The 13,785-nt window shown below is 43.8% G+C and overlaps 1 protein-coding gene across 1 annotated transcript in view; it reads left to right on the top strand.

Moving 5' to 3' along the window:
• LOC136991352 (obscurin-like) overlaps nt 1-13,785 on the top strand; it is a 147,040-nt gene that overhangs the window by 28,660 nt on the left and 104,595 nt on the right. The window contains 9 exon segments of the mRNA XM_067292219.1: nt 2,811-3,077; nt 3,625-3,737; nt 4,502-4,655; nt 6,268-6,429; nt 6,990-7,094; nt 7,778-8,044; nt 8,678-8,947; nt 10,060-10,326; nt 11,639-11,905. Of these exon segments, the coding sequence (XP_067148320.1) occupies nt 2,811-3,077; nt 3,625-3,737; nt 4,502-4,655; nt 6,268-6,429; nt 6,990-7,094; nt 7,778-8,044; nt 8,678-8,947; nt 10,060-10,326; nt 11,639-11,905 (1,872 nt within the window).

Genomic DNA, 13,785 nt, shown 5'->3' with positions numbered 1-13,785 from the left:
ATCAGAAGCTGTCACTGGCTATGGAACTGTAGTTTTCAAGCCGTGATAAGTGGTCCAACGCTGGTCTACTGAGTGATATTTACGCAGCAGCATTTAGAGGAACCTTATTTCGTTGTGTCTGTACTGAGAAAGTTGGGGAGTTGATAGGGGTGTACTGTCCTAAAAATTTTGAAATAGCTGCGCTAGATGTATCCGTGGCCTGTCGAATCCAAAGGTGATGACTGTTCATTGCGAGTACTGTGTTTGTAATGACCAGTAGTGCGTCCAAAAATGCTTCTTTGTATTTTCATTATTCTCTTTAAACAACTTGATTTGGAGTCAGAGGATTTAGGCCTTTCACTCTGACTACAGTGGAGTTTCCTTTTGTCTCAGTATATTTTTTGCAAGATGTTCAGAGGTGCAGTAAACTTTATCTTAGGCTCCAGATGGCTATGGGCATGTCAGATACGTTCTGAGTGGTCATTTCTGAATTGGCTGATAAGAAGGGCTTTTTGTTTGTTTTATTCAAAGTAATAATACTGTGCTGCCTTTGTTTGTAGGCCAGATGCCTCCCTGTAAACTTTACAGTTCTTGTCTCCAATTCTGACGGAACAGGGAATCTGTTCTCTCTTCTGCTTTCCTATGGCATCAGGCACACTGGGAGCCTAATCCTGGCAGAGGTCTGGCACTTTATCAGCTACGTAGAGGAGCAACCGCACTGGGAATCTATTGACTTTCCTGCTTGCCCGCATGCTAGAGACCTGAAGTCCTTGCAGGACGTAGCTCGCGTTCTGTTCTCTTGTAAAGGTTGCAGTCTTTACTGCTCCCTTAGTGCCTTGGGGCATCCTGCTCTCCTCGGTCTTCTGTGAGCAATATGCAATTATGCATAATGCTTTGCTGCTCCCCGTAGCATATGCTATAAACCATCAGCTGTTAGGTGTCCCCACGCTGTGCGCTATAGACAGACTGTGAGTTGGGGACCTCAGGCTGTTTCTCCTGAGTTGCACAGCTCATGCTTTTGGCTCTGGAAATTGCCAGCTTCAATGCAGGATGGATAACAGCGAGGATAGGCTTGAGAGACGTCATTCAGAGAAAACGCAAAATGGGCATTAATAGAAAGAGCACGGCACGGTTTGGAGGGAGCTAGGTTCACGCTCAGCTGTTGATGCCAACTTGTCCATTAGTCCAGAGGTGTAGGGGAATTCAGGGTTGTTAGATTTGAATTTCTCTATCTGAGGGCTATTCTTAGCTGTCTGCCTCAGAAACCAAAGGTTTTCAGTTCTCTTTCAAACTGGATGACTTCATGGCTGCGCAGGGTAATGTAACACCTTTCCCCCTCTGTCGTAAGCGGAGAGTGCTTGCCTAGCTACAGTTGCTGTATTTCTCATGTGTACGACTGTAACATGACATGCGAGTCCCGCAGCTCATTGGAAAATGATCTAGTGTGAAAATCAAGAGGGATTATGAGTACTCTTTGAGTGGCTGGCTCCTTCATGCAGAAATCCTCATCTTACCAGGTTATCCCAAAGTGCTGTGGCTTTCCGAATCTTAATTTATCCTGTTACCATTGCGCTCGGAGAGCTTTTCAGAGCTCCTGTGCTCCAGTGTTCCACTGGTAGCACAAAACCTTCCCTTTTAAAGGACAGCTTGAAGGTTAGATGCTCAGTATTGAGTGCTGGGGGTAGCTACTGGCCCTTTGATTTAATGTAGGAAGAAGTGAATGCTGCACACCTTGTGGGCTGAATTAAATATGTGGCTGAAAGAGCTGATTCTGCAAGCTCATTATCTTGAACGTTCACTGCATGCAGTGAATTGCTTTTAAAATCCTTATATGAAGCGGGCCAAAGCTCTGGGGTTTGAAATCCTTTTTTCTCAGTGTTAGTGGAACTTCGTTAACCACTCCCACCTAAGACTTGGAAGTGTCATCTGCAGTGAATACTTGCTTAGCTTGAAAATAGATTTCTGAGGCAAATTAATGATTAGTGGCAGTCATTTGAAGGCAGTCGTTGTTATCTTTGAGATCAGTTTGAATCCAGAAGAACTACTAATCACAAGTCAGACTGATTAAGCTGATTAAAAGATTTAGTCGCATTTTCTCTCATTATAAAAATGTTTAATATTAAAGGAGGAGAATGCAGAACACAAGCAAGTAGCCTATCTGGAATATTCCTGCCCTGCTAATCTGTCATTTTAAACACAACACCCATTTACGCAGACTGATTTGGAACTCATTTGGTTAGTGTGCCATACATGTTCGTGGTCCAATTTGTAGACTGAGCCTGAAATGTTAATATTTTTGCAGCCAGTTTTGCATGCAAACCATGGTGTGCGCTTGAGGTCTTTTAGATGTCTGAATGCTGCTTGAATCTACAAGTCAGCTGAAATGTCCCTTTGGGGAGTTTCACATCACCCACCACAGGCCACGTACTCTTGCCTGTTAATGAGCAAGCCTTGTGGTCTCCAACAGTCCTCCTACAGTCAATGCCAACAGAGGAACTCCTCCGGTTCAGAGCACGTAAGCTGGCTTCCTGCTGCGGCATGCTCCCTGCAGGACCCGTCCCTCTCTGCGGACGGTGCGATATTGTCAGTAAGCCTATGGCGTGGATCCCGGGGTTGCATGTACTGCCGTGGTCAGCAGCATAGGAACTTGACCTGAACTTACCCCACTCCTTACCCTCCCAGGCAGCTGCTGCCACTCAGAGTGCAGACATGATAGAGACAGCGTGCAGAGAAGTGAAAGTCATCAAGGAGAAGAAGAGGATGGTGCTAGGAGGCTGCAGAGAGTGGCTGGGGGGAGGAAGGCAGTGGCAAAGGTTATTATTGTTTTCCAGTGAGGAAGATCAACCTGATAAAAGGTCTTCAGCCTGTCAAAGTGTGTGAGAAAGGGACCGTCACCTTTGAGGTGGAGGTGTCGCACGAGGACGTGGAAGGAATCTGGCAGAAAGATGGTGTTCGGCTGAAGCCTTCCCCAAATGTCCGTATTGATGTCGTGGGGAAGAAACATTCGCTGACTCTCTCTTCTGTGAACCTTGAAGATGCAGGGCTCATCTCCTTCAAGGCAGACGGCATTCATTCATCAGGGAGGCTTGATGTGACAGGTACACAGACCCCAAAGTCTCAGGCTCTGATTGGTGTGGGAAGTGGGTCATTAGCCACAGTGGGATCCCTTTGGACACGTCTGCGATAACGGGTGACTACAAGATGTTTCTGAAGCTATGCACATCAGTGTGTTCTGCAACATTACCACATTTCCCTTCGTGCATTGTACCTGTTGTTTGTAATCTATTACCTGTTATAAAACCCTAAAAATTTTCTCAGTACTGAACGATCAAAAAAAAAAAAAAAAAAAAGGAAAGGTACAGGTCCTGTCTTTCATGAAGAAGCTGCTCTAGCTGTGCTTTCTTCCAGTGCCTTCTGAGGCCTCACGTTTCCATTGGCAACTACATAACAGTCCCTCTGTTATTAACAGGATTGTTGTAATGTAATTGTCAACAGCACAACCAATGATAATGTGCTCAAAAGAACAGGATTTTGTTTTTCACTTAGAAGTTACGTTAAGCATGTAAGATAGGCTGTTATTCCTTGTGCCAGATGCTTCTAGCAAATCTAATTCCCCATTAACTGGACTTCCTTTTCTTTTTGCAGAACTGCCTGTGAAAATCAGCAAGCCTTTGTCAAGCATGAGTGTAACTGAGAAGGACAAGGTCACATTTGAGTGTGAGCTGTCCAGGCCCAATGTGGATGTTAAGTGGTTCAAGGTACAGCACTTAATGGACGGTGACATTTTCACTTCTAATGTCCCTGGAAGTCAATGAGAGCCTTTTATTTCACTTCCAAGAGACGTGGGGCTGAGCCTTTGCTATTTAGCTCTTAATGTGGCTCTCTTGTCCTTGTATTCCTTTACTTGCACAGTTTATCTCTCTGTGGGTTATTTATTTACCAGATCATTTTGAGTGCATTTATCAGGTTAAAAGTTAAGCTCCTCTTGAATTTATAGTGAACTCCTGAACTGTTGTTGCACAGAGTGGGAGCCCTGCTGTCGACAGAAGCACAGTCTTGGGATTCACTTCACACGTAGCAGTTCTCACCCAGGATTTTTAGCCAAGTTGGGAATTGAGGTTTAGGGTGAAGCCTTGATTCCTTTTGCACCTGACAGTCTGGAGATGAGCTCAGGCATTACACGTACCTTCCTTGTAGCTCAGCTGATTCTTTGTTTGAGTGGAGATAATAGCATTTCTTCAAAGTAATGTCTTAAGGGGCTAATTGCCAACCCTGTACAGTGCCGTGAGCCTGCAAACAGGTATTTCAGATCAACCAATAATTGATGCATGTTCTCTAACCATTCGTGGTTCTTGAAAAATTTGCACCATGCTTAAATTTTGGCATATGCTGAAGTTACATTAAGCACAATCCCACTAAGTCCCTTGAGACAGCTGAATTAGGCAAAGATCTGAACGCTTGCTTTGCTCAGCGCAGACATGGAATAGTTGATGGTGATTTGGTTTGGCCTTTTCCCTTCTAGGATGGGAAGCAGCTTCAGCAAAGTAAAAACGTGGGGATTATTTCCCAGGGAACTAAGAGAAGCCTTATTATTCACAAGTGCGAATATGAAGACCAAGGAACATATGTATGTGAAGCAGCTGACGACAAGACGTCAGCTACGCTACAGGTTCACGGTATGTTTGACTGAATGAGGAAATGACCCCTAATGCAATATTCGGCTTCACAGCAAGAAATGCTTCATGGGCAGTTTGTGCATTTCTCTGTTACTCGTTATGAGTAATGTTCTCTTCCTAGTGCGAAAATATTGACAGAACTGTCCTGTGCTTGTTTTATCCCTGCATGAGTGTTTTTGGAAGAGATGCTAACATAGTTTTACACTTGTCGTAAGTGTGTTCTACTCTCTGGTTTTAAGTTGTTTCTAGATTGGCAAGTTAACAAATAATAGACGGCCTGGCACAAAGCAGGGATCCGAGGGCTGGCATGCACACAGTTTGGTTCAGCTTCTGCCGCTGTCACACCTGAGTAGGAACTGGACAAGCTCTGGGTATGATCTCAAGATCTGCCCCAGTTTTTATGCTGTAAATGCTAAGGTAGAGTAGGAAAGTGTCACGATTTCTTACTGCATCTCTGCTTTATGCTCAAGACACTTTTCCCTCTGTGTACTGTGCTGTGCAGCTGTTTAGGCACCAGATGGATTTTCTCACCAGCCTCTGAAGCGCCAGAGACAAGCCAGTGCTGAAGGCCAGTTCCTGAATGGATAGGTCTGGTATTCCCTGGCAGATGTTACTTTCCAGGGAGACATCTGAAAATATAGACCAGCTCTTTCCTATTCCTTGCTAGATGCTGTCCTCCTGTGGCCACTTGGGTACAGCGTGAGCAGTATCTTCATGAATGTCCTGTCCTGTTCCATTGCTCTGCTAAACTCCCTTTTTCTCCCTGCCTTTGTGGTTGGGATGGGTTGCTGTTTGAGTGCTGTCTGGTTTACGTCCCGTTGCTGATCCAGGGTTTATCAGGGCCTTCCTTTCCAAAAGGGGAGGGCTGCAGTAACAAACAGAGGCTGGATCGGTTCTGACACAAGTAAGTGCAGGGCTGTGGAGTTAAAGGGGATCATGCCCAGCTGAAGGCGCTCTGAAGCAAAGCATCTCATGCTGTACAACACCTGGTTGAGGTCTCTGTGGCCCTAGGAGATCCAGGTACACTGGAGAAGGTGTGAGAGGGCAGCATGCAGAGAAGGACCGAAACCACGCTGCCGAGGGCAGATAAAACCTCAAAGCGATTGCGCTAAAACATCCTGAGCTGCTTTAAGCCCCATATCCAGTTATCTGCCACTCTCTGCTCTATGAAAAGTGCAGTTGCTGTTTTTAAGAAGATAACAGAAGAGCAGCTTCAACCATCAGCCCAGCAACCAGTTCCCAGTAGTGGCCCGTGGTAGATGCCTAGGAGAAAGCATAAGGTTTGTAGTAACACCAGAGGTTGGAGGCTTGTGTTTAATTTTCCTTGGTGATTATCTTCCATGAATGTGTTTAATTTCTTTTAAAACCCATATAAGTTCTGGCATCCCCAAAATCCTGTTGCAGCAAGCTCCACTGTAGCTGGTAACTCTACCTGCAGATTCAAGGGTAAAATGTATTTACTGTGTTGCAGAGAGAAACCATCCGGGAAAGGAAGTTGGTTTAGAATAAAACACAAGTTGTTATCCCATTTTTCCAAGCAAGCGTGCAGAAGTTAAACATGCTGCACTCAGTTATGGACATGCCGCAATAAATATTTGTCACTATTTCACAGCCCGAGATATCAAGATTATTAAACCACTGGAAGACGTGGAAGTGAATGAATACGAGAGTGCCTCTTTTGTCTGTGAGATTTCACACGATGAGGTCCAAACCCAGTGGTACAAAGATGACAACAAGCTGAAGGCTGCTGACAATATTAAAATGCATCAAGATGGTAGGGAGTAAAAGGGGGGTGTCATTTTTGAGTGGAGGGGATTGGGGTGGGTGCTGGAAAACACTGAGAAAAGAACTTTTGGTGTTGGATGCTAAGCACAAAGGGCTGACCTTCAAAATCCAGTTAAGAAGGTCCAGCAGGGAGTTGTCCTATGTTTTAGGGCTGCAGCTAAGCTGGACCTCTGACGCAGTGGGAGCTTTAATGAAGGGAAACCTGACATTAAATAAATAATTAGTGTGTGCACAAGAAAAGAAAAAGGCTCCTGGTCGGTCAGTTCGATCCCTCTAAGGCACAGGAATTTGTATTTGCTGACAGTGGGAGGGGTCCCTCTGTTTCAAGTACTTTCCAGATGGTGGCAACCACAGTCAGTCCATCCTTGGTGGAGCAGAGGCTCGGTTACTCTTTGATGCGGGCTTAGAGGAAGCGGTCAGCCTCGCTGCCGTGAAAACAGGTGGTGATGCACTGAAACCAGACGGGCAGTGCTCGAGCTCGCGGCATGCCTCGGAGGATGGCGTGGCTTCCTCAGAGGAGGATACATGTGCTTGTGTGTCTGTTCTCAGGAAAGACCTATTCGCTGACTTACATGCGTGTCCAAGTCGAGGACGCCGCAGAGATCAAATTTGTAGCGGGAAAGGCAGAATCTTGCGCCCACCTTACGGTGAAAGGTAATTGTACTTTTGATGACAATGGTGCTTAAACTGTCTCTTGTTACAAACTAAGCAATTTCCCTCACTTTTAATGGAAAGAAAATTGAGCATCACCTAGAGTTTTCAGGGAAAGAAGAACCCTTACCTACCTTTTTGCGTATGAAATATCAGCCTCACTGTTGGGGATTTCCTTTGGCTAAATAACACAGAATTTATTTTATCAGAAAGGAGATGGTGTTTTTCTACCTTTAGACATTAGGAGTCATGTTTAAACTCTGAGGGAAAACACTGCAGTTTGTCTTTCTCTTGCATTCTCTCTTTTTTATGTTTAAATAGAATACAGCATTTTTTGTGTTTAACTTAGCATAATAAAAAGAGAGAGAACAAACACTTTTAAATTAATACACTGAAGAGCAACCCAGGAAATCTGAGATCAGTCCCTGGCTTTGCTGCAGCACTGCCGTGTAACGTTGAATAAAAGTGTCTCTGCAGTTCAGCCCTCCAAGTGGTAAAACAGAGATAACAAAGACTTCCTTTCCTGAGCTCTTTACTTACTGTGTGTTAGTTCAGGGCTTGATAAAGTGGGGATTCCTGCCATCATCCAAATAACTGATCAGAAAAGAAATATTGCTAATGAGTTTTCAGTTGGCAGCCTTCAGTACAACTGCACTGACTATTGCGTATTTTTTAATTCCTTTTAGAGCTACCTGTAAAAATTGTGAGGCCTTTGCGAGATAAGATTGCTCTTGAAAAGCACCGTGGATTCCTAGAGTGCCAAGTGTCTCGTGCAAGTGCCAAAGTCAGATGGTATAAGAAGGATGTTGAAATTCACCCTGGTGACAAATATGAAATTGTCAGCGATGGTGTCTATCGGAAACTCATCATCAATGATGCAGATTATGAAGATGAGGACACGTACACTTGCGATGCCTTCGATGACAAAAGCAGTGCTCACTTCTTTGTTGAAGGTAGTAAACCATTTTTTCCCTCCAGGATACATTGGAAGAAAAATTGGTTGGTCCAGAAAGCCTTCTTCACTTACCCTAAAACAGGCACTAATTAAAAGTATTTTAATTAAGTGGTGATTTTTTTTCTGAAGTCCATTGGTATTGCTTCCTTTTAGAATTATGAGAGCAGGAACATCCTGAAAAATGAATATATAGTACCTAAGAAAAGTGATGAAATTCCTGTTCCGGAGAACTTTACCAGATGTACTGGAGAAAGTCTGTTGTTCAGAGAAATGTTGCTGTAGCTAACCAAAGACTTTCTTGTTATCAACATCTGCATTTCAGTGAACTTTCTATTCCATCTTCTAATGCCTCGTGTTTGATATCAGGATAGGAAGGTGGCATTCTGTTTTACAAATAGGACGGGGAATCAGGAGATCTGGATTCTCTGGATGCTGTGTCACAGTCTTACAGTCTGATCTGTGACCAGCCCTATATGTTTCTTTATCTAAAAATGGATGTTTTAAGGCTTATTGAGGTGATAAGTGCAGTATTCAAGTGAAGTAAAGATGATATGAGCATGCAGGATGATCATGAAAGAGTCCTTTCACGACTCCTAAATCCCCTTTTTCTCTTGTTCCCTCCTTCATCCAGAGCAATCCATTAGTATTGTAAAGGAGTTGTGTGATGAGGATGTGACTGAGCCTGAAGAAGCCAGATTTGAATGTGAGATATCCATTCCATCTGTGAAACCCCCGAAATGGTCTCTGTGTGGAGAAGTCTTGCAGGCTAGCAGAAACATTATCATGCAGCAAGAAGGCACCATCCACCGGCTGGCCCTGCTGAAAACCTCTGCTGATATGACAGGCACCATTCAGTTCTCAATTGGCAAATCAAAATCCACAGCAAACCTGCTTGTCAGAGGTAATATGTCCTAGTTTGAATTAGATCATGAGAGATCCCTCCTTCTCCCCGTCCCTGGAAAATAATTGTTCAGGCTTACTGTTTAATGTGCACGCTTCACTGCTTGGGGGCTTGGAAATGTATGTATACCTGGACGATCTGCTTAGTCCCCAGCTGGTTGTTGGATGCAATGTCGGATGCTCTAAATGAGACGACAGTGTCTCAGGAGGTGTCTTAGATTAGATGATGAGTTTGATGTGCTTGGTTTTCAAATCTCTTGAGCTAAGACTAGTTGAGTCACAATAAGATACCATAAAATTAAAGACAAAAGAAGTGCCTCAGGTAGCAGGGAATTGACTTTTGAGACTTTTGGTTGTTGTTTTTTATAATATTCTAAATTGTAGCATTAAAAAATATAGAATTTGTAAGTTTATTAATACCTCTAAAATCAAATCACCGTAAAATCAAGGAAGAAATACCTTAAAGAGTTTGCTCCTTAAAGGGAGCAATCATAATTCAGTTGAGTGCTATCTTTTTGTTCCTTGCTCTATTATTTCTAATTTTTACTCACTAAAAGTGGTTTCCGCTTTTTTTATTATTATTATTATTATTAACTATACCAAAGTATTCAGAGCAGATTAAATTTGCCAGGAGAGTTTCTTTTGTCCCATTTCTGAACTAGAAATGTTTGATAGCACATTTACTGAATCCATTTTGTCATTGATTTGATCTGAGACAAAGCTTAAAGTCTTTCTGTCTTCTGCTGTCACCGTGGTAAATATCTCCAGTCACCTCCTGTAGTTCTTGTTTTGATTTTAATTCATTCCTATTTGAATAAAATCCTCAATTAGAGAGAAGCTGAATAAACACAGAACGAGAACTTGACCATGCATTTGATAGTTAATATACAGTATTTTCTTATAGAAGTATCATCAGCAGCATTCCCTATAGATTATCATGTCCCTGTAGCTTCAAACTGGCCTCTCAGCAAATCAGCCCTGTGACAGGAACTTGTAGCATCATCTGAACGGTCCCAAAACAGTGGCCTTTGTATTAATTGACATGAAATAGAGATTTGAAACTTTTCTTCAGCTTGCCCTCATCCGTTCTTCTTTTCCAACCCTGCTTTGCAGATTGCAATATACAGATCACCAGGAAGATGGAAGATAAGATAGTTTTGGAACGTCGTTCAGTCATCCTATCATGTGACTTCAAGCCTTCTCCAAAGGTTGTGAAATGGTTCAAGGGCCAAACAGCCATTGAGCCCTCTGAGAAGTACAAAATCAAGCGGGAGAAGCATTCAGCAGAGCTCAAGATTCTCAAGGTGAAGCCTGAGGATGCTGGTGTGTACATGTGCAGGGTGGGAAATGCAGAGACCGAAGCCATGCTGACCGTTGAAGGTACGAGCAGTTTGCAGCAAGCAGGCTGGCCTGTTGCATGTCCTTTCTGATTTAGTATTTCACTCTACGTTTCTCTTCTTGAATTGTGGTCGATTCCCACAGTTCTCTTCTAATTTTATATGAATGTAATGTTTTAAGTGCACTGACTATTTCTGATGTGCACTGTGCTGATATTCCAAGATCCTGAAGTCCAGCACTTACCTGTCAAAGGGATTATGTGTGTGGAAAGGCAGTATTTGGGAGAGGTTTTGGCAGTAGACAGAAGTTCAGGCATCTTTCTCAAGACTTTATTTATTAGTCTCAAGGCTTTCTTTATCTCAAGATTCTTTCTCAAGACTTTATTTTCCATTTCATGCTAGGAACTAGTACACTCTGGTAATTCTAGCTAAAAATGTTCTTTTTTTTTTTTTTTTGAGCTGCTACAGGCCTCTGGTTTTGATGCAAATGCTTGTGGTTTTCATTCAGACCACTGTAGTCATTCGCTGACCACAGTGGTATCTTTTATCACCGCTATATGTTTATTAATCCTAATGGTGTTCTGCCTCATCCTGGTATGGCAGTATTGTTTAGCCAGTTTTTGACCTCTGGAAAAGCTATAAGGAAAGATGATCATAGTGTCACTTTCCACAAGACTTGTAGGTAAGCCTCAGCATCGTTTCCAGAAGTCCATTGAGCATCTCTTGCTAATAGTTTGACCTAGAAGAGATTCATTCAAATGACCAAATGATTTAATATTCCCAAAGCCTCCTGAGTCAGTCGGTCCTATGAAAAACAGCATTTTTTAAATAGAGTAATTGCAAAGACAAACCTGTGGCCAGTGACTGGAAAAGAAAATAATTCAGTTCTTGTTTCTCCTTAAACCTGAGCAAATTGCTTAATCTCTTTATGCTATCTACTTGTGACTGAAAACATAGTCTTCCCCTCATCTTCCGTAACTATTTCACTGGTGGCAGAGTCAGAGACAATTTAGTTATAACGTGTATATGTGCGTTCAGTGACTAGCACGCAGGGACTTGGAGCTCTGTGGGATATTTCGAGGTCACTGTAATGTTGTTAGCATTTTAGAAAGAATTATTTATTTTTAAATTTAAAAAAAAAGAACCGTTTTATGTGGAAAAGAGAATAGAGGGGGCCGGGCAGCATAGTCTTTTGTAATGGATGCTTTTTTGCTGGACTGTGAAATGTAATGAGCTGTGATGCACAGGAGATCAGACTAGACCGTCTAATAAACTCTCAACACTATGAAATCTAGCTGTGGAAAGAGTACTGATTCATGATAACACTGATGATGGTGCATTTTGGTTTCCTACAGCCCGCAATGTCGAAATAATCAAACACCTGCAGGATGTGGAAATTGAAGAAGAGAGTTCTGCCGTCTTCTCATGCGAACTGTCCCACGATGACGAGGATGTGGAATGGTTCCTGAATGGCAACCTCCTTTATACCAACAATTTCAATGACATCAAGAGTGTTGGCAATTGCTACACGCTGACCATGAAGCAAGTCAAGCCTGAGGATGCTGGCACAGTGATGATGAAGTCAGACAAGGTGTCAGAGAGTGTGTGTCTGAAGGTGATAGGTGAGTCATGACCACGTTCCTTCTGAAAGCAAACAAGAGATGGAAGGGAGGCTATGGTGTTATTTACCATACCCATGCCGCGGTCCTGCCTCTAAGCTTCACCTCTCTGGGGCGAAGTAATAAGGGTTCAGTTGCTTTCTTCCAGTGTAAGTTTCTACTATAGCTGACGATTTTTCTAAGGAAAATTGTTTTGGTGTCCTGCCAAAATTTTCCATAAATTATCATCGTCCTTTTACTTGTTGTATGGACAGTTTCAAGGGCAATTTCCTTTACTTGTAGCTCTCTTCAGTAGTATATTGTCTATATAGTGTTATTACTAAAGATTTTGATTGCAAGGAGCTGAACTTCAGTGTAGCTTTAAGGGTAGCACATACCTTTCAATGCATCTGTTGCGAGTTAGATGGATTAGACAATAAGAACACACTTCGTTACTGTCCTTAATATGTCTTAGAGCTTCATCACACAGCTGAGTTACTGTGCTTTAACACATTCTCGTGCATCAGCTGAGTAAGTCATGTGAATTATTTTAGGGATGTTAAAAACTTTAGGTAGAACTCTCTTATCAGAGTTTCAGTGAATGCATTTTCTTTTGCCACACACGTGTACATGCATGCTCAAGTAATGCTCAAGTAATTCACCCTGTCCACTCAGAGAGCCCGAAGGATTTGCTCTTCCTGCTTTCTCTGATATCTGGTCAAAATTTTTGCCTCTATACACAAAGAACAAATGTCTTCTGGATCAAATATATGTTAAATTTTATAAAGGGAAGCAACAAAGCAAAGAGACGAGAGGCAAAATGTTTAAGAGAGAGTGTACAGCATGTCCTTTTATTGCCGCTGCCCACTATGGTGAATTCTGCTTCATGAAATGGCAGTGCTGGCTGTCCAGCTTTGGAAGAGCTACATCCCAATTACTTCCCTTCACGCATTTTTCTTACAACTACCTGAACCCTTTTCAGTTTTAGACTGCTGCGAGGAGAGAGGACATCCCTAATGAACCTTCTCTGCTTCTGTGGCATTATGCACGCAAGTGCTCCCAGAGCGCAGCTCCCAGAGGCAGCGAACAGATGCAGCAGTTTGCGCAGCAGTGTTTGGGCTCTGACTAGAACCTGAGGATCTTGCTGGAAGTTGTGGGCTTTCTGAGGACCCCTGAGGAACTGATTGCTGTGAAGAGGAAAGGGGAAGCTAGGCAAGGACAACTGCAGGAGGCCTTGACTTCTCCTGGGAAAAGCTCGTGGGAAAAGCTCTAGCTAGGAGTGGCTGCTGCTAATGAGCTCTCTTGGTTGCCCCTGACCAGAGGGAGTTGGGGCCTTTGGTCCCGGTGGCCCTTGATTAGGGCGGTCAAGCACCCTGTGAGTCAGTGCTAGGGAGAGGCCTATATAAGAGCCAGGCCTAAAGCACAGCTCCCAGAGCGCAGTGAACAGAGGCAGCAAAGAGACGCAGCAGTTTGCGCAGAAGGGACGCGCGAAGGTACCTTCGTTTCTGTTCCCTGTGGTGTACGCTTCCTCAAGTATGGTCGTGACACGCCGCACAGCGCGTTCCCCAGTGGCTGTTGGAGTTGCTGTGTCAGAGGCTGGGACCCAGACTGACCCTCTGAGGGCAGATGCAGCCCTCCAGGTCTCAGGCCGCAGGGAGTGCTTGGGGCCTCTCCGGGAGGCCTGGGCTGGCAGCCAGCTCTCCTGCAGGAGGTGTGCTGCTGTTGGCGAGCTGTGTCGTCAGCTAAGGGAGTTACGGGAGGAGGTCAGTAGGCTGCGCAGCATCCGAGAAGCGGAGCAAGTGATAGACAGGGTATTTTTGGAGACTGTGCAGCTTCGGGAGTCCCAACCCCCTGCAGCAGTGGAGTTGCCAGAGGGCTCTGTGCCGTGTGAAACGGTACATCAT

The sequence above is a fragment of the Apteryx mantelli genome, chromosome 2, assembly GCF_036417845.1.
Source record: "Apteryx mantelli isolate bAptMan1 chromosome 2, bAptMan1.hap1, whole genome shotgun sequence".
In the NCBI taxonomy this organism is placed as follows: domain Eukaryota; kingdom Metazoa; phylum Chordata; class Aves; order Apterygiformes; family Apterygidae; genus Apteryx; species Apteryx mantelli.
This window is presented reverse-complemented; position numbering and strand designations above follow the sequence as displayed.